At 34.2% G+C, this 20,791-nt stretch overlaps 1 protein-coding gene across 4 annotated transcripts; it reads left to right on the top strand.

The window, feature by feature from the left end:
• Positions 1 to 2,545: 2,545 nt before the first annotated feature.
• Positions 2,546 to 20,070, top strand: LOC111992196 (pre-mRNA-processing factor 39-1). 4 transcript variants are annotated; one of them, XM_024024039.2, is made up of 14 exons: positions 2,546 to 2,673; positions 4,533 to 5,055; positions 9,157 to 9,266; positions 12,283 to 12,512; positions 13,139 to 13,306; positions 13,965 to 14,334; positions 14,829 to 14,972; positions 15,542 to 15,694; positions 15,782 to 15,898; positions 16,407 to 16,487; positions 16,587 to 16,736; positions 17,652 to 17,951; positions 18,605 to 18,718; positions 19,558 to 20,070. In XM_024024039.2, the coding sequence occupies exons 2-14, from the start codon at positions 4,575 to 4,577 to the stop codon at positions 19,684 to 19,686; spliced, it is 2,547 nt and encodes an 848-aa protein (XP_023879807.1). In that variant the 5' UTR covers positions 2,546 to 2,673; positions 4,533 to 4,574; the 3' UTR covers positions 19,687 to 20,070. The 4 variants fall into 4 exon arrangements, with proteins under 4 accessions (XP_023879807.1, XP_023879804.1, XP_023879805.1 ...); XM_024024036.2 differs by having other exon boundaries at positions 19,555 to 20,070; XM_024024037.2 differs by having other exon boundaries at positions 18,602 to 18,718.
• The last annotated feature ends 721 nt before the right edge of the window (positions 20,071 to 20,791 follow it).

Below are 20,791 nucleotides of genomic sequence, written 5' to 3'. Positions count from 1 at the left end.
CAATACAACAACTCGCACAAGTTTGGGGGCCACACTCTCTATACGTCAATAATTGAGTTTACCAATGTTCGAAAACATTGTATGACATGATGGTTTGTATACTTCTAATGAAAAAAAAAATGACGAAAATACAATGAAAGTTATGTCTTTTTTTAGTGTTTGGTACTCACTATAGTCAAAATTTTGTATTCTCAAGTGTTGTAATTTCTATCATTTTTTTTAATAATGAATATATATAAAAGTCTAGTCTCATAAAATATATATATATATATATATATATATATATATAAAAGTCTAGTGTTTGGTACTCATGAAATGAATGTTCGTTGCTTGTTTTTAAAATGGTAAGAGTAGGAAAGATTAAAAAGTCCAAAAGTCCATCACCCTCGATACTTTTCCTTGGAAGCAAGTCTAGGTTTGTCAAATCCACTAGAATAAAATATACAATCATAGTGTTAATGCTAGACTTCACCAATATTCACTGAACTCGGAAGCGACATAAATAAAAAGAGTAATATTATAGAAATAACAATTTCACAACAATACAACAATAAATCATGCATTATTGCTTATGTTTAACTCAACTGATAAAATTATTTGTCGTGAAATAAAATGCACGAGTTTGAATCTTGTATGCTTTAAAAAGAAACTTTTGGTTCATTAGGTAGGGAACATCATAAATTTCAAATCCTACCGAATTTTAAAAAGAAAATTTTGTATTTTATATTGATAAAGTTTGACTACAACTCAATTTATTAATTTTTTTTTATTAGATGTGAATTTTGACAAATTTATTATTGGATTGCATTTTCTTCTTATATCGTTTATACTTGCAAAATTTTTAGAAGACTAAAAATTAATAACTATGTAATAAATCAAATGTTTAAATTTAATGTTTTTGTGATCTACAATTATGCATAAGAAAATAAATTTATAAATTAAATAATAAATAATATTGATTGATATGAAATTTGAAATACATGTTGGAAACTTAAAAAACATATAATTCAAAAGATAAATTTTCAGCTATTTTTTTTTAAGAGCTGTAATTATTAGCTACAACAAGTTTGTAACAAAAATTTATCACTTTATGGTATTGAGTCATGTCAAATGCTGTAGCAACAGCCATTAGCCGCGAATGGCGTCGCACACAATGCCACGAGTCAAGTGAACAGTAAAATTAGCGGCCCAGATCAACCAATCACCCATATCCGACGGCCCAGATCCAACAACCAAACCCAACACCCCCACACATATAAAAAAGAATCTTCCATCCACATCCACTACTACTGAAAATACACACACTTTTTACAAAAACCTCCCAAACCCAAATCCCACCCACGAACTCTCCGAAATACGACGCCGTTTTCTGTTTCCTCAGGTACGTACTTTCGTTTCAGTTTCTCGCATTTTCGAAACCCTAGGTTCATGGTTTTTCGTCATCTCCGTGAAAGCTGAAAACCTAGTTCTCTGATTCTGTGTATGGATCTGAACCACTTGTTCTTATTGGTTTTCCTGTTGGTGCTAGTTTTTATATATATATATATATATAAAAGTCTAGTGTTTGGTACTCATGAAATGAATGTTCGTTGCTTGTTTTTAAAATGGTAACAGTAGGAAAGATTAAAAAGTCCAAAAGTCCATCACCCTCGATACTTTTCCTTGGAAGCAAGTCTAGGTTTGTCAAATCCACTAGAATAAAATATACAATCATAGTGTTAATGCTAGACTTCACCAAAATTCACTGAACTCGGAAGCGACATAAGTAAAAAGAGTAATATTATAGAAATAACAATTTCACAACAATACAACAATAAATCATGCATTAATAAATCATGCATTATAGCTTATGTTTAACTCAACTGATAAAATTATTTGTCGTGAAATAAAATGCTCGAGTTTGAATCTTGTATGCTTTAAAAAGAAACTTTTGGTTCATTAGGTAGGGAACATCATAAATTTCAAATCCTATCGAATTTTAAAAAGAAAATTTTGTATTTTATACTGATAAAGTTTGACTACAACTCAATTTATTAATATTTTTTTATTAGATGTGAATTTTGACAAATTTATTATTGGAATGCATTTTTTTCTTATATCGTCTATGCTTGCAAAATTTTTAGAAGACTAAAAATTAATAACTATGTAACAAATCAAATGTTTAAATTTAATGTTTTTGTGATTTATAATTATGCATAAAAAAATAAATTTATAAATTAAATAATAAATAATATCTGATTGATACGAAATTTGAAATACATGTTGAAAACTTAAAAAACATATAATCCAAAAGATAAATTTTCAAAAAATATAGCAACGCTATTTTTCTTAAGAGCTGTAATTATTAGCTACAACAAGTTTGTAACAAAAATTTATCACTTTATAGTATTGAGTCATGTCAAATGCTGTAGCAACAGCCATTAGCCACGAATGGCGTCGCACACAATGCCACGAGTCAAGTGAACGGTAAAATTAGCGGCCCAGATCAACCAATCACCCATATCCGACGGCCCAGATCCAACAACCAAACCCAACACCCCCACACATATAAAAAAGAATCTTCCATCCACATCCACTACTACTGAAAATACACACACTTTTTACAAAAACCTCCCAAACCCAAATCCCACCCACGAACTCTCCGAAATACGACGCCGTTTTCTGTTTCCTCAGGTACGTACTTTCGTTTCAGTTTCTCGCATTTTCGAAACCCTAGGTTCATGGTTTTTCGTCATCTCCGTGAAGGCTGAAAACCTAGTTCTCTGATTCTGTGTATGGATCTGAACCACTTGTTCTTATTGGTTTTCCTGTTGGTGCTAGTTTTGTGCTGCTTTGGTTTTTGTTTGGTACAATTTGTTGTTGGGTTTTAGTTCACAGTATTCACGCTTTGAGTAACTTTTCAGTTGTAATTTGAGATTATAATCACTGCTTTGGCTTTGTTATTAGACTGATTCTAAACTTGAAGAGTTTTAGTAGTTTCTGTGCGTGAAATGCTGAAGAACAAGCAAGCACATGATTTTTTCTATGGTTGGGTTATTTATTTGGGCAAGACTTTCGTTAGGTTAGGTTTAAAGTAGCTTAGAAAATAGATTTCACTGTTAAATGGGTCTTGTTTAGTACACCATATTTGCTAAAAAATTGAATTCTAGGAAGCAAGGACATGGATACGGACACGGGTGTTGGGTCATACGACATGAGAAATCTTTGAAAAATTATAACATGGCACGGGGTTACAACACGATTAACATGATTACAACATGGGTATGGTACCCCAAACGAAGTGTCTGTGCTTCCTAGATTGAATCAGAATAAATTGTAACTATAATTTAAAATTTCCGAGAACTTAAAAGTAGACTGTGTGAAGCCAATGAGCTCTTGCTCAACTGGCACCTCCTCTCCTTATAAGTGCGAGGTGGAGGGTGAGGTCATGGGTTCAAAACCCATTGGGTATGTGTGTATTTTACAACAATAACAACAAAGCCTTAGTTCGAAAATTTTTGGGGTCGGCTATTATGGATTCTCAACAAATTAGTTAGGGTCACCCACATGTGTGTGTATTTTATTAATTAAAAAGAAAAAAGACTTTATGTACTGTCTGAAGCGATAACACTATCCCTACCACTGCTCCTATACCTCTGCCTGGTTGTTTCTGCTGCCACAAGCACCGCTTTGACTCTCTTAATGTGAACAAATGCCACTACAATTAGTCAATTTCACTATGAGTGACTCTCACCACACCCATGGCAACCAGTGGATTACTAGTTTTATGTTTTAAATGTGTTACCACTGCCACCTCCTTTGGTCCCTTTGATGCTAGCATGCCATTGTTACTTAGATTTAATGGGTCATTGTCCTCATATATGCATTATATGTCGATAGAGTTGTCCTAGTGTAAAGAAAATTATAGAACGGTCAATACTGTCAAGCTAAGTTGCTTGGCTTCCCACTTTACAATAATATTTGAGCTTTTAATCAGACAGTGAAAAATGACGATAATAAACATGCCCATGATACATTTTCTAGCAACATCCATTGCTCTCGTTCACTGTTTAATACTTGGACGCCTTCATTTGTAATTAAGAATAACATTGGGGGAGGCTATTGTACCTGCATGCTCTTCAAAATGCGCAAAACATTTCTTGGGCTCTGCTTGTTTTTTGAACAAGCCTAAAATTCTAGCTCAAGGTTGGTTCTCTTGGCTTAGCAAACGGGTTGAAAAAGTGACTTAAGAACTCTACCTTGAGCTACTTTGTTTGGTTTGCCACTTTACATATTACATAAACCAAACATATTTGCCCATCACCTGCCTGCCTCCCCCAACATCCTTCTCATATTTTGCTAAATCAATCTTTTTGAATTTGTTTAGTGATTGGTAAATATTTTTTGGATTGTCACTGAAATTGTTTTGTTTTTAAAGAATTGAAGCAAAAAATGCATTAGGGGTGCATTTGAATACATATTGCTCTGATGTCATGCATAATTTTCCTGATTTTTTCAAAATTTTATAGTTGTATTGTTTCTCTTTTTTGAAGTCTTGAAGCTTGTAACACCGACTAATAATCTGTTCATCGAGTATGGGAGACAGTGAAACAGTACTATCTGAAACATCTGCAGAGATGGGTTATTCATCTGGGAGCCACACTTCCACGGGCTATGTTGAGGCCAGCTCAAATGTTGCTCCTGACACTGGTGCTCCCCCCTCTGAGGCTACTGGAGGTTTTGCTGCTGCTGCTGCTGCTCCAGCTGATGCAAATTCTACTGTTCCTGGTGGATCTGATTCAGGAGATGGGAATATAAATAGTACAGAACCTAATCTGGTCATGCAAGAAGCTCAAGTTGATACAACATTTGAGACTAAACCAGATGTTGGAGTTGCTAATACTATTGAGAAAGCTACTGGTCTGGAAAATGCAGCGGCAGAGCTTTCACAATCAGCTGGTAATAATTCTTCTGTGAATGGAAGTGTTGTTGAAGCTGGATATCTGGCAGTGGAGAATGGAATTGCTTCAGAGAATGTGGGGAGAGTTGCTGATGAGCAACAGTTTGATGGTTTTGGTATGTTTTTTTTTTCTCTGCAATTTTTGTTATATTAATATGATACGGGCAAGGAGGTTGTGATTTTTTTATTTGGGTGTTTTAAGATTGTATATTGCATAGTGTTATCTTCATGTTAACTCATGAGCACATAATGTACATAATTTGAGAATCAGTAAATGGTTGTTGATTTGCTAGAGGAAACTGATTCCTGCAAATTCATAGAAACTATTTATAAAATCTTATTTAATTGAAATAGAATTTTCTTTTTCAATGGACACAGGCACTTTATTTAATTTAATTTTTTCCTTGTTAGTTCTAAATTAGCTAATGCAGGCAGGTCTACATAGAATTGAAACCTTTATTCAGTAACTGCCTAAGATATTTATACATTTGTACATACACGTACAATCATAATTGGGAACAGCTCAAGTTAGTTTAGTTTTTTGTTTTAAAAAAAAAAAAAAATTAAAAACAATAAACTCTAATTTTATTTAAAAAAAAATTTGGGTAAGGCTTACTATCAGTATCTTCTCAATGATCTTTTTCATCTTTAATTGCACATCAATCTGGATTACGTGAAAGTGGAAAGTATCCTCTTACTTTGATAGGGTTTTTTTTCAGCCTGTTTTTGTGCATGTGCCTATGTGAAGCATTTTGATTGTTTGACTCTTTTGTCCTAGCTTTTATTCATATTTAATACTATTAATACTATTAGTTGGTAATATATATATATATATATAAATTCAAGTTTTGGTTGTAGAGGACCATAGTTTTAAATTCAGTATAATCCAAGTGTTGGTTGTATAGCATCATAGGTGTTGATTTGCATTTGTATATGGCATTCTTAATTTGGTATCTATAGATATTTCATACTTGTAAAGCTGGTACATGACATTCTTAATTGTTAATTCACTGTTCATAGATATTTAAGAAGCAAAATGAAGTATGCAGTATACAGGAAGCATACTACAGGAAAAAAATAGTTTTTTTTTTTTTTTTTCAAAATTTTTGGTAGTGAGAGAAATGTCCATATTAATTTTTTTTTAGATTGGTAAGTTACACATGCACCCAATGTTTCTTGAACCCACAACTTTATCCTCCACCCCCTTCCCCTTCCCCTTGGAGTTGTCATTTGACCTAGAGCTAATTGGATTGTAAATATTAGGTGTCTTATGTTCCGTTGGAAAATTTGTCAACTTTCAAGCATATTTGCATTCCCATGTTAGGGCTTTCTCGTTTTGAATCATAATATAGAAGTATTATCTTGTACATTTAGGGTCTGTTTGGATATTGCTCATTTTGCTGAAACTAAAAATTTATTGCTGAAAGTGCTGTAGATAAATGTAAAAGTTAGCTGAAATAATGCAGTGGAATAGTACCAAAAAGTGTAGTGGGATTAATGAATAGTAGCAAAAATAAGCTAAATAGTGAAATAATTTTCATTTTTCATTGGTATCCAAACGGAGGCTTAGTTGGAAATCAAAAAGTTACTTGTGAGTTATCTTGCTGTAGAATGCCATGGAAGTGCATTGTAGTTTGCTTATCCAATTATAGTTATGGGCCTTGATAGGCCTGAAGCGTAATAATTGGGGTTTCAACTCCCTTTTCGGTTTCATGTTGGCCCTTATTTCTAGTTAGTCATATACTAACATGAATTCCTTGGCTTTTAGAACAAAGTTGCTTACTTTTAGGATTTGTGTATATGAGCCATGATTGTAGATGAAATGGGTTGTGCCTTCATTCGATTATTCTTCGAAATAATTTGATTTCAATGCTGGGTCAACTTGGAACTTCTCTAGAGAATCTTCTATTTGGTTTAGTTTTTGTTTGAAATAGAAAAACATTTGAGTTTCTAAAACAAGAGTATTACATTTTTTTAATTGATTTTCAAGAGCATCTTGATTGGTCGAGTTAAGGCATTCCTAGCAAGTTTGCTAGCATAGTTTTCAAGTGCACTAGTCTCTAAGAATATATATGTTTTTCCATATAATTTTTGTAAGTGTGTATTTCATGGGAGTTGAAGAAGTATACTAAGTTAATTTCTATATATATATTTTGATGTGTGGTGCATTTCTCATTGGTATGCTGCCTAGGCTCCCACTTATGACTAGAATTATTTATTGGGTAAATTACAATTTAACGGTTTGGCCATTTCAAAATTTTATCGTTACATTTAACTCCCTAAGTTTGGATCCAAATGAAACTGTAGGAGTTTTGTCAAAATTAACAGATTTTGTATTTTATGGACAAATTTACCCCTTGATTTACTCTCACTTGTTATTCTTCTTCCTTCAATATCTAATCCAAAAGGAGAATCAAAATTTAATCATCAGAAAAATTCAATTAACCCAGTACTCCTGGTGAACTATCAACCCCTACTTTCTTTTTATGAGTTGCATGAAAAGCACAATCTGAAGAAAAAATCGCAACAAATACAAAGTATAAAAATATGAATTTTCTTAGCCATAACCTAATCAAAATCCTTGAGAATTGAGAGTAAACTGAACAATTTGAACAAAATTGTTAAGAATCAAAACAATTTAACCTCAGAAATTGCATCACACCTAGCTGGTTGAGCTGGTTTACATCCGAGGGCCAAGGCCATAATCAGCTCCCCCCCTCCCCATGAGATCCTCACATCAAAAATCATAATTCATGTCAAAAGAACATGGCCCAAAAGCTAAATTCCAACATAAAAAATTTGAAGGGACAGATTAAGAATTTTGTTCCCCAATAAATGAATTGAAAGTTAACACACACACACACACACACACATAACCTCAAACACTGAATTTTATAGAAAAATCTGAGAAACAGTTTCACAAATTGGGAAATTTTGCATAAATATAAGACCAAACACAACTAATGAGAAGGTTAGAGGCAACAAATTTTGGCAGAGTCAAATGCCAGAAGAAGCGATAACCTTTTACTAAAATCTTTAAGCATCAGTAGGAGAAGCTTTGGGAATATTCAATTCCCTCAAATTTCTTGTAATTGAAATGCCATAGACTGGTACTAGCCTAATAGCAATCAGGAAATTGAAATTCAGAGCTCAGATTGAGCAGAAAAGAAGAGAGGGGAAAAGGAGAGGATGGCCATGGCCTTTGATCTTCCTAGCCACGACAGCATCTTCATCTTCTTCCACACTTGGTTCATCTCCTTTTTTTTTTTTTTTTTTTTTAATTTTTTAATTTTATTATTATTTGCTTATGTTGTTTTTACCACTCTTTCCTGAGGAAAATTGGAGTTTGGAATGTTGTTGGTTCTGTTTGGGGTATTTTGTTAAAGCTAATCCCATAAAATTGCTCACGTCCCATGTGCAAAAAAAAAGGTTGAATTTGGATGGATCTCTAACAATTTCATTTTAGACCAAAATTTAGAGGGTTAAAATGTAGCAATTGAAACTTAATGGACTATCGTGAAAGGGATAAACCACAAGGGCCTATATTATAATTTACCTTTTTGTCTTTTTCTCTCTCTTTCCATCTGCTATACATTATTCACCCTAAATAGTAAATATCACCAGAGCCTAACCTTTTCTTGCAAACTATCCTATTCTTTTTTCCTAAGCTTCAAAATTCTTATTCCCGCCAGTTTGGTCTGAAATTAAAAGGTCCTGCATCTGATATTTTATTAAATCTACCTTACTGCTCTAATTTACTTTGTACATTTCCTAGATATTAAATACTACTATTTACCTCAAATACACATAAATTTGACTAATATATAAACATGTTGAAAATTTTGTACACCACAGAATGTTTCTACATCCAACACCCTTTTTGATGTCCCCCTTCCCTTTGCTAGTTGAAATTTACTATTTACTGATGTAATTCTTCTTACTATGTAATTTTGTACACCACTCCCATATATAAATTTTGATGTGTCCCTTCCCTCTGCTCTAATTTACCTCAAATACACATAAATTGGACTAATATATAAACATGTTGAAAATTTTGTACGCCACTCCCATCTGTCAATGTTTCTACATCTGACGCCCTTTTTGATCTGTCCCTTCCCTTTGCTAGTTTTATTCTTCTTATTCTTGCACTCTTCTATTAGCAGATCTAAGTGAATAACATCTTGGTTGTTTCAAATCCTTTTCCTTTTTATTTGTAGTACCGGCTATGTCTGCTGAAGAAGATAGACTGTGGAACATTGTGAGGGCTAATTCATTAGATTTTAATGCTTGGACTTCCCTGATTGAAGAGACTGAGAAGGTGGCTCAGGTATGTCAGCATTAATTTCAAATGTATGACGAATTATTCAGTTAATTTTGCCATCCTCTGTGTGTTTTTATATTTGTTATTTTACCGTGAGGAAGCTTATCAACAAATCAGCATGTTCTTGTCAAATTTACATGTTAGTTTTGCAAGATGTTGTGCAATTTGAAAGGCATGCGTTGAATCTGTCTGACATGATACATGGATTTCTTCTTGTTGATTAATCTACGTATCTAATAACAATATCACCTGAGATACACATTATGTCACGTATATGCATTTTTGTGTGCGTCTATATATATATATATATACACACACACATATGCAAGTAGTTATGTAAATTATTGCTTTCTGAAACACCCTAGTATATTAATGTACTTATATGTTAGTACGTTTTGTCCCCCCTCGGTTTTTTTATTATTTTTATTCTGTTTTGATAAATAATAGAAAATTAGCATACAAAGAAAATGCCCAAAAAAATAAAATAGAAGACATTGTACAAACAGATACAAAGATGACTAATGAAAGTTCAATGAATTCAAGAACCCTAGAAAGTCCATAGTTAAAAATGTGGTGGAGGTTGAAGTCTAGTCCTAAAGGGTCTTCAAAAATAAGAACTTCAAATTAATCAAGTTTTGTTCTTTCCCTTCAAAGCAATGATCACTTCTTTCCCTCTAAAGATACCACATCAAGCATGAAGGAGCTTTTTTCCAAATCCTCCCATTACTTCTCTTAGCAAAGTGTCCTTTCAAACATGAGAGAAGCTCCATCACAGAGTAAGGCATTATCCTAGAAACACTGAACAAGCAAAAAACCAATGACCTTAGTTCTTGTGCCACTACACCACTGAAGGAAGAGGTGAACCACACTCTTTCCTTGTCATTTACTCATAAGGCACCAGTCCATAATAATTATCCCTTGTTTCCAAAGAAAGCCACCCTTGGCGGCACACTAGCATTCCAAATGCTCTCGAAGGAAAATTACTTCCTCGGCCTCTCCAAAACTTGTAATGACTTTTCACTTGGAAACCTTGAGTTTTACAAGGGACCCATATTAATTTGTTTACCTCCCCCAATGACAAATCTTTTTAATATATATGTCATATAATAATTGTTTCATTGATCTCTCTATATACATGGCATTTGAAAGGGGGTGGCACTTTTGCAGATAGAAGCTATAAGTTTGTGACAAGTTCCATCACAGTCCAAAGGCCCCAAACTAATTTTTTTAGTGTTTCTTGATTAATTGTATTTTAAATTCTCAAGAATAGAAACTGTTAAGAACCCTATTTACTGGGGTTTCTTCTTTTACTAATAATTTTTTACAACTTACCAATTTTTTTTTTTAATTATGAATGATAGCTTTAAAAAATACAAATCCATAGGATCTAGCACTAGTGGCGGAGCCAGGATTTGGGGTATGTGTAGTAAATTTGTAAAACTAAGGTTGACTAAACATTTATATTTTAAAGAATATTTCATTTCCATTTTCTAAGCTGTAGGAAAATGTGTAAATATAGTAATATGACATCATAATTTACAATAAACAATCACATAGGTTTAAATTGCCCCTCCCTCACTTGTTGTAAGTAACTGAAAGAAAGCTTTTATTTGTAACAAAATTCACAATAAAAAAATCCACTCATTAAGTACACAGTTTTTGATTATTAAACATATTCAAAGAATATATTAATTCCAATATATTTAGAGAAACTAAAGTAAGTCTTAATCTCTATTAACTTTTAAACAGTAACATGTATCTTTTTCCAGTTAGGTAGAGTTTATGGATGTGATATTTTTTTTTTCATATATGCTCTGTATTATGATTTTAATACATAACTTAGAATATAAAGTGCAAGCCCCACAAATTAGGTTGAATGCAAGACACTTGTCTTTTGATTTTCCCCTTTGTTTTCTGGGGGGCATGTATAGGAAAGTAGACAACCTTAAAGATCAATTAGATACATTTTAGGGAGTTCGGGGGCATCCCCCCTCTTGCCTATGATCATACAAGCAAAACTATTAATGGGATAAAGGAAAAATACATGCTTATCAATTTTTTTTTTTTTACTTATAAAAATAAAATAAAGGAAAAATACATTTGATCGAAAAAGAAAAATGAAAATCGCTTTTATGTACAAGATAATAAGAATCAGGTTATGCTGTAGTAACTTTATTATGCTTGCAAAGGGGAGGTTGGGTGATTTTTATTGGGGAGACTGGATATGTTGCTGCCCTGCCAGTCTTATTCGAAATTGTTTCAATATTGCAAAACTTGGATTTGCTTTTGTGAATGACTGCTTTGAGGGGGTTGGGCTTCCAAATAATCACTTTGAGGGTGATTAGCCTCTGAAGAACTTAGGAATTTTATTCAAAGTTAATAAAAGCCATGCATCTACCAATGAGTGCTAGCTCAACTGACACCTCCTCCCCCGCTTATAAGTTCTAGGTGGAGGGTGATGTTATGGGTTCAACACCCATTACGTGCATGTGTAACTTACCAATAAAAAATAACCATATGTGCATGTGTAACTTGCCAATAAAAAATAACCATATGTCATCTATGCCTTTATATAGTACTCAAAAACCTTAATCCACAAGGAACTAAAATTACTCCTAGAATATTATAGACCGTTGACCCAAACCAAATAGGCAAATTACAACTAAGAAAATAAAAAATAATGCCAAGAGCCTTGTAGCTCAATGGCATTGCCTAGTCTCCTTGATGAGGAGAACCAAGGTTTGAATCCCCCCTCGCCTCACTTGTTGTAACAAGTGAATTATAAAATAGAAAAGAACAGAAAATAAATAAAAATAAGTAATATAGTGGTGGCAATAATTCTGGAACTGTATTGGTGCCTTGTGGATGGGTTAGAGACATGGCTTCTCATATGTTTGCTTTCTACATTCCTACCCTTTGATTACGTAACTGGTGTTAATATCTATTTTCTAGTTTTTTTGTCTCTACACTTTGAAAAGCTGGCCCTGGTGAAACTAATGATTCATCTATGCCCCTCATGCAGGAGAACATATTGAAAATCCGAAAAGTTTATGATGCTTTTTTGGCAGAATTTCCTTTGTGTTATGGTTATTGGAAAAAGTATGCTGATCATGAGGCTCATCTAGGCTCTATTGATAAAGTTGTGGAAGTTTATGAACGGGCGGTTCAAGGTGTGACCTATTCGGTGGACATTTGGTTGCATTATTGCATATTTGCTATTGGCGCATATCAAGATCCAGACACCATCCGAAGGTAATAGACGTTGATTTAGCTCCTTTTTGTTAGACAGTGTTGGGAGATCATGATTGCATGGTTCCCTCAGTCACAAGGCTATAGTGATTTCTTGTTGCTAACATTATTTCCACATGCCTGCTACAGTGGTTCTTCACATTTATGGCGGAAAGGTTTGATAGGATGCACTTCAGAAAAGTTATTTTTTTTTTCTGATGTGCAAACCCTTGATTTGATGCTACTATACAGGGTAGTTGTTTGAAATTTGTTAGGATCTTATTCAATTTCTTTGCCTCATTATACCCCTTTTTTTCCCAAAGCCTGTGTCATAGTCATGTAGTTATCTTTGAATTTTAGCTATCTTTAACTTTGACACTCTGAGGTGCATCAATATGCAAATTGCTGCTGGGAAGATCTCGTCAGTTTAAGGGCTAAGATGGCCTCTATCACTGCTCCATTTCACGGACATAGTATGGTTTTTTTGAGGAAGGTAAATGCAGCGTTTGGAAGTGATATGCTGTTAACAGTGAATTGTTTCTTCTCCATGACATTAGTGCCAGTCAGCCATTAATGGATATTCTTGCATTACCTGAGTTGATGTTTATACATATAGGATAACGAAACCTTCTATTTTTATGGTATTTCAGGCTTTTTGAGCGAGGATTAGCTTATGTTGGAACGGATTATCTGTCTTTCACCCTTTGGGATAAATATATTGAATACGAATACTTGCAGCAGGAGTGGGGCCGCCTTGCTTTGATTTACACCAGGATTTTGGAGTATCCAAATCAACAATTGGATCGGTATTTTAACAGGTGATTCCTTGTACATTGCCCATATGTTTATTTGTTTACCTTTCGGTCTTTTGTTTTGGGCTTGAGTTTCTCAAGTTTGCTCTATGTTTCTTGCTCTATTTTTCCTGCTCTATGTTTCCCACAAATGTCTTGCTTTTGTCCAGTATTGCATTGAGGAGCATATTTGGGTGGCTGAATGTGTTTGTAGTGGGGTTTGGAAATCTTTTTGTGGTTGGAGAGACCAGTGTTTTTCTCACTCCCTAATTGCGGTCAATGAGGATTTAGCTTATTTTTATTGACTTTTGAAAGAACATTTTGGTGCCAAACTTGATATGCTTGGATTTATGACTATAATTTGCACTTTACTGGTTTTGATCTTCAGTTTATATGCTTTAATTTTGAACTGCTTCAAAGAGTCCCTGTTTTCCTCAATATTTCAAATTTGTTTCTAGTTGCTGTGAATTTTGTGTCCCTGGTCATAGATTCCAATACCTCTTTGTGCTTCCGCATGCCTTATTTATTGACATAGGGTTTAGTGCACCTCTTCTCTGTTATTTGCATAATAGATTCCTTTTTGAAGGTTTTTTTTTTTTTTTTTTTAATTAAGTAATTTTTCCTTTGAATAAGTAATTTATCCTTTGAAGTTTTATTTACGTCCCTTGTGCCAATGGTGCTACAGCTTCAAGGACTTAGCTGGAAGTCGGCCTTTGTCTGAATTAAGGACTGCTGAGGAGGCTGCAGCAGCAGCAGCAGCAAGTGCACCTTCGGAGGCTAGTGTCCAGTTAAATGAGGGAGAGGTTCATCCTGATGCAGTGGAACAATCTCCTAAACCTGTAAGTGCTGGCTTAACAGAAGCAGAGGAGTTGCAGAAGTATATCGCCATTAGAGAAGAGATGTATAGGAAAGCTAAAGAGTTCGATTCTAAGATCATTGGTTTTGAAACAGCTATTAGGAGGCCCTACTTTCATGTGCGGCCCCTCAATGTTGCAGAGCTTGAAAATTGGCATGCCTATTTGGATTTTGTGGAAAGGGAAGGTGACTTTAACAAGGTATTTTGAGTTTGCTTGTTTTCAGTTTCTCTGGTTTGTAGTTTTTAGTTGCCCTCCTTGTTACACTTTGACTCACAGTTAAGTAATATTTGCTGCCCCATATTCTTTATTGGCTAAACCGTTGGATGAAGCAACTTTTTAAACGGGAAATTGAACTGAGACTAAGCATGGACCTTCGATTTGGTTTCTTTAAGGCTAAGTACTTCAAACCCTCATTTGTCAGTGGACGTTCCAGGTTGATGATGTGTTAGTAAATTATATCTGTTTTAAAGTTCCAATGTTATGCATGCAGGTGTCTTCTTATCTTCCTAACCATCTGTCTGTCAGGCAAGGAGGGTCCCTCCTTTCGTATTTGAGGGGCCTCTCTGTTCCGCTAACGGAGTATTTCTTATGCATATCTCCTTCTCCTTTGTGATTTGTATTACCTTTTTAATTAATTTAAGGTGAATATGATTGTATGAGGTGATGCCATTTCTTTTAAAAATGTGAATCAGGTGGTCAAGTTATATGAAAGATGCCTGATTGCATGTGCCAATTATCCTGAGTACTGGATACGCTATATTTTATGCATGGAAGCTAGTGGAAGTTTGGATCTCTCAAATAACGCGCTTGCTCGTGCAACCCAAGTCTTTGTCAAGGTAGGAAATTTCTGATACGAATATTTTTCATTGGGAAGTTAGCTTAGAAATAAAGAAGTAAAGGGCAGCATTGATATTAAATTCTATTGTAATGCCGTTATTTAAATAGTTTAAAAAATGGGGGAAAATATGTTTCAAATTTTTTGTTAAGAAACCAACTTCCTCCTCCGATCAACCACTTTTGGGTAAACCGGATTTGGTGTTCCTAGAGGGGTTACACCTACCCCTCTCCCTTTCTACCTCCTTCCAAAAAGGGAATTCCCCCTCCCATCACTTTTTCCCTTCTGCTACTTTTTATCCTTTTGTGTTCTTTTTCCCTTATGAATTCCCTTTTAATCAGATACTGTTTTTAGCCCTTCAAGAAATGATCCTATCATTTCAGTATTTAAAACATGATATTTTGAGTTGTTAATGTTATTTTCAAATGAATCTTACATTGGCATGTATTCTCATCTTCTAATTTAAGTGTTGAGCCACATGATATAACATTTACCATTATTGTCGTATTCCTTTTTTATATTTAATTTCCTTATCCATGATTTATTTGTTTGTCACCAAATATATAACAGAGACAAGCTGAGATTCACCTTTTTGCTGCTCGGTTTAAAGAGCAAAATGGGGATATACCTGGTGCTCGAGGTGCCTATCAACTTGTACACACTGAAATCTCACCTGGACTCCTTGAAGCAATTATTAGGCATGCAAATATGGAACGTCGGCTGGTATGTTGGTCTGCAAAAGCTGTTTAAAGTTCAAATTTCTGGTAATTATGTACTCTCTTTCCATAAATTTTTTTTATTTTATTGCAGGGAAATCTTGAAGATGCCTACTCCTTGTATGAGCAGGCAATTGCCATTGAAAAAGGAAAAGAACATTCACAAACATTACCGATGCTGTATGCGCAATATTCTCGGTTTGTATACATGGTAGGTTGGGCAACATGATTTTGCACATGTTTGTGTTGTGTGTTAGCTTACAGATATAATGCTTTGATTAATGATTAGGTATGATATACATCCCTTTTTTTCTCATCTTTTGTTGTTATGTTTTATTTTTGTTCCTATCTTACTGCTTACAATATTAAAAGTTTAATCAAAAGATATTTTTTGGGGTTTCAACTTTAGCGAAAGAAATTACATGGACTTGATATTTTGGTCTTTCAATTCAAATAATCTTATTTGTATTATTTTTGCCTATTTAGATGTTGATTATTCCTTCACTTTGTCATATTATAAATGAAAAAAAGACACATGTTTTCTTATAACATGGAGTTCTAATGAACTAAATTTCTTAGTCCCCAGAAATCAATTTTTATATTCATCCTTTCATTTCTCCCCTTAGTTATTTGTTGAAGTATATTATTGGTCATAGATTTTATTCTGAAATCTATATGTTATAGCTGATGTCTCTTGTTTCTTTCAATTATATTGGTAGGTTTCTGGTAATGCAGAGAAAGCTAGGGAAATTCTTGTTCAAGCCCTTGAGCATGTGCAGTTGTCAAAACCACTTCTTGAGGTCTCTCTCTTGTATATATCCTTGCAGCCACATTTTGTTTTTTAAATAATATCTCAATAATGTTCTCTTTTCTAATATGTTCTTCCATGATGCTTGCAGGCTTTAATACATTTTGAGGCAATTCAGTCCCTACCAAAGCAAATTGATTATTTAGATTCATTGGTTGTTAAGTTCATAGTTCCTGACTTGGAGAGCCCCAATGTTGCTAGTGCGGCTGATAGGGAAGAGCTCTCTTGCATTTTTTTGGAGGTATATTGTTTAGCAGTAAGACAAATGTAGTTTATTGATTCAAAGACATGACTTGTTGAGTTGAAAACAGGAAAAGGGGATTTTGTTTTGTTTTGTTTTGCTATTGAAGATCTTGATTGGAAAATTTTCAGCATCCTTTTTCTTATGAGAAACTAAAATTTGAACAGCAAAGTGGAGGTTGAATTAAGCTCTAGCTCTAATGGCACCTCTTCTCCCTAAAAGGACTAGAATTGAGGGTGAAGTTGTTGATTGCAGGCCCATTGGTTGCATTGTAACTAACCAATCTTGGTAAAAAAGAAATGAAGATTCAAGAAGTATCTTTGAATTAACTGTGGGACATTAACCACTGAAAACTCTTTGCTAATAATGGTGCAAATCCTGTTTGAGAATTTGTAAGATTAAGATATGAGCAAAACAAAAGCTGGAAATGCTTTTTCTTTGGTCGAATTTTTTTTGAATTTTTATTTTTGAAGCAGTTTTTTTTCCTTGTTTGAACCTACCAAAATTCTTTTCCAGATGTCTGGAATTTCAACAAGCAGTTCTACGTTTTTGTTAAATCTCTTATTTCTATTTAACTTTTGATGGGGGATATCTTAATTTTTCCCTTGCATACTGAGTTATTGATTGGGTATAAGTAGGTTGGGTTTGGGTTGAATGGTAATGTGTCTTCTTTTGGCATAATCCTCTACAATTTTGAGTCCATCACAATTATCTTGTTCTGTTGAGTAATTGCCTTCTTCTTCTTCTTGTAATGGAATTTATTCATATGTTGCTTATTATTGTCATATTTGAATATAAATGTGCAGTTTAGGAATTAGTATGCATCTAAGTTGAATATCTTTAAACATAGCATATGCTCAGTTCTAAGAATGATATTTGGTTCCAAAATCTCATGTGCTCAAATGGAATTTTCAGTTTCTGAATGTCTTTGGAGATGTACAATCTATCAAGAAGGCTGAGGATCGGCATGCCAAGCTTTTCTTACCCCATAGGAGCACCTCAGAACTGAAAAAGCGCCATGCAGAGGATTATCTAGCATCAGATAAAGCCAAGATAGCTAAGTCCTATTCTGTTCCTTCACCTGCACAGTCCTTGATGGGGGCATATCCAAGTGCACAAAACCAGTGGACAGCTGGTTATGGTGTACAGCCTCAAACTTGGCCTCCAGTTACACAAGCACAGGGACAACAGTGGGCCCCTGGCTATACACAACAGGTAGATTGTTATTTCTTAATAATATCTTATTTGCATGTATTTTTATTCTTTATACTTGTTTATCATGGGTCCAGCTGAGTAAACTCTTTTAATAGTTTTTTAGTGTCCTAACATTACAAGGATTTCTATTTCATGGTTAGTTCTGGTTTTCTCATTGATGGGTTTTGTTGGTTACGAGGTTTGCTAACTCATATATGAAGTGGGTAGTGTATTTAGATCAGGGAAAAGATGTTATTTCTTTTCTGCTTTTCTAGGCAGTGCAATACTGTACTAAAACTCCTGTAAACTCATTGCCATTGTACTCAAATATCTTAAAGAATTGATCTCGTCTTTGATAAAAAATAGCCATTGTGTTAAACTGTTGTTTCAATGTCCTCAGTGCATCAAGATTTTTGGTAGTTCAGAATGTCTTAATGTACCAGAGACTGCTATATGAATTGTGAAATTGGTTCTTTCAGGATAACCCGAGATAATTTATAATTGTGAGAATTGCTTCCTGATTCTAGATTAAATGTGGTAATATTGTTTAGTAGTTCTCCAAAATTCTGTGGGGGTTTGCATGTGCATATGCAAGGTTGTTTCTGCTAGTCCAAATCTTCTTGAAAGACCTACATTTATTACTGCTAAAAATGAACCTTTAAATATTGCAGCAGGCTGCATACAGTGCATATAGTGGTTATGGAAGCAATTACACAAATCCTCAAATGCCAACGTCAGTGCCACAAACTGCTGCTTATGGGGCTTATCCTACAACATATCCAGCCCAGGTACCTAAAAAACATTTGATATTATATTGGAATTAGTTTTGTTTTGAATTTTGACTTTTTTTCTAAAAAACATTTGTCCCCCCTTTGTTTGTTTGTTTGTTTTGTTTTGTTTTATTTTTATTTATTTTTTAAATTTTTTTCCAGGAAGGGTTTTTGTTAGAATTGTATGGTTAAATGATTAAATTTATCATATCCTAATAGCTTAAGTTTTTGGGATAATCGGTAATTTAACAGTTTCTATACTAGGCATGCTGGAACTGTTTTTTGTATTTTTTTTAAGAACTCTCTATTCAAGAAAAATATGGAGTATATTGTTGCCCATAAAAGTACAATTGGGGGTTTATCCTTCGGACTGGTTGTTGCCTACAATCTGTAGCCACCTAATGGTGGCAACCACTATTTTGTTGGTTGGTCTATTTTACCGTTGTTGAGGGCAGCATAACTATTTAAACTTGTCTTGTATGCTTCTTGTTTTCCAGTATTGAACGTTTTTACCTCTCTTACACTTTGAAAATCAAGAAAGGAAAAAAAGAAGACCAAAAACTTCAGCATAATTCAGTTAGATTAATGTGGTACCACATAAACACATGGCCTGATTTATTTGTTTTTTCATACATTTGACAAAGGGACTTGAGTTTTTAGAATTATTGATATTTTCGTACACGTGTATTCCATGTCCTCTGTATGTAGTTTGCAGCATGTTAATACATAGACTGCAAAGCCTTTGTGTACTTTAGAACTCCTAGTATGGTTATGCATTTTTGGGACTATGAAAAGTGTTTTTCTTTGAGTTCCCTGTTATATCTGGAGCTGATAAACCTTGTTTATAATTTTAGCAGGCCTTCCCACAACAAAGTTATGCGCAACCTACAGCAGCTGTGGCAATGGCCCCAGCCCAAGCCCAAGCCCAAGCGCAACCCCAGCAACCTGCTTCAGTTCCTCAGGGCTATTATGGGAGTTACTACTGATTTGGCGAGACAATTTATGCACTGTTTTGCCCTGTGTAATCTATTCTTTTTAACTTCTTGGTCTATTTATACAGACCTGACCCGTACCTTGGGTTTTTTAGGCATGGGTATGGTGTAGCTAACTAGAAGAGGGGAGAGACGAGGACGACTCTGTTTTAGTAGTTGTGATACCGGCAATTGTAATTTTAGGTTTTACTAAGTTTATTTTTTTCGATATTTTCATGTATTTTAGTAGAATTTTGTGCTTGTGTTGTGCAATTTTCCACGTTGGGTCAATAAATTGCCCTATTGTAGAGATTGCCAAAATTAGTTGTATTTGAAAGTTATCACGTTTGCTATTTGAACATGACACATCTAATAATATGTACAAGCCAATTAGCTCTAGGTCAAGCCTAAAACCATGTTATTATCAGAAAGTAGGACGAGTTAATGACTGCTATAGATGGAACTCCTATGAGCCTGTAGTAGCTCTCATTGCTCTGATGGCTGGACCATGCATTGCTTTTAAGCTCTCTTAACCTGGACATTCGCTGTTAGGCTGTCACAGGAGCCAAGCTGATCCACTGCTGTGGTTCGTCTACACACTGCCTTAGCCTAAGACACTAAGTGTGTGTTTAGAGAATTTCAATGCTCTAAAAAATGATGGCAAACTAAAAAGAAAGAAAAGATAACAAAACGAGATCTATAAAAAAAATAAAAATAAAAGGGGGGTGGGGGAGGGAAACCCTACAATGGGTCACTTAGATGTTTTAAATCTTTGTACTTCCAATGTGACCTAAATTTTTTTAACCTAAAATGTGACGTAATTATCAGACAAATTCAACATTAACAAGGCCATTTTTTTTTTTGGGGGTTTTCACCAAGGCCACTATTTTATATACATTTAAATTAGTAGTAAATTTGATTCCCCAATAAAGGAAAAAAAAAAATAGTAAACTTATCTGCTAAAAAAGGAGGAGGTAAAAAAAAAAAAAAAAAAAAAATACTGAACTTGTGGCATAAAATTAGTTAAATTCAGAAACAAAAAAAGGTGCTGAAGATGTTGACAATATCCATTTCCGGAATCTGCAAATATGACGCCCCAGATTGGCAGGCAGTGTCATTC

The sequence above is a fragment of the Quercus suber genome, unplaced genomic scaffold (genome assembly GCF_002906115.3).
Source record: "Quercus suber isolate HL8 unplaced genomic scaffold, Cork oak 2.0 scaffold_597, whole genome shotgun sequence".
NCBI classification, from domain to species: Eukaryota; Viridiplantae; Streptophyta; class Magnoliopsida; order Fagales; family Fagaceae; genus Quercus; species Quercus suber.
Note: the sequence above shows the minus strand (reverse complement) of the source record. Positions and strands in the feature narration are given on the sequence as shown.

Bases quoted from the DNA above. Each gene is read 5' to 3' on its own strand.
- LOC111992196 (XM_024024035.2), top strand. From the start codon at position 4,575: ATGGGAGACAGTGAAACAGTACTATCTGAAACATCTGCAGAGATGGGT. The intron at 9,267-12,282 runs GTATGTCAGCAT...CCCCTCATGCAG, and splicing joins AGACTGAGAAGGTGGCTCAG to GAGAACATATTGAAAATCCG. The intron at 18,719-19,554 runs GTACCTAAAAAA...TTATAATTTTAG, and splicing joins CTACAACATATCCAGCCCAG to CAGGCCTTCCCACAACAAAG.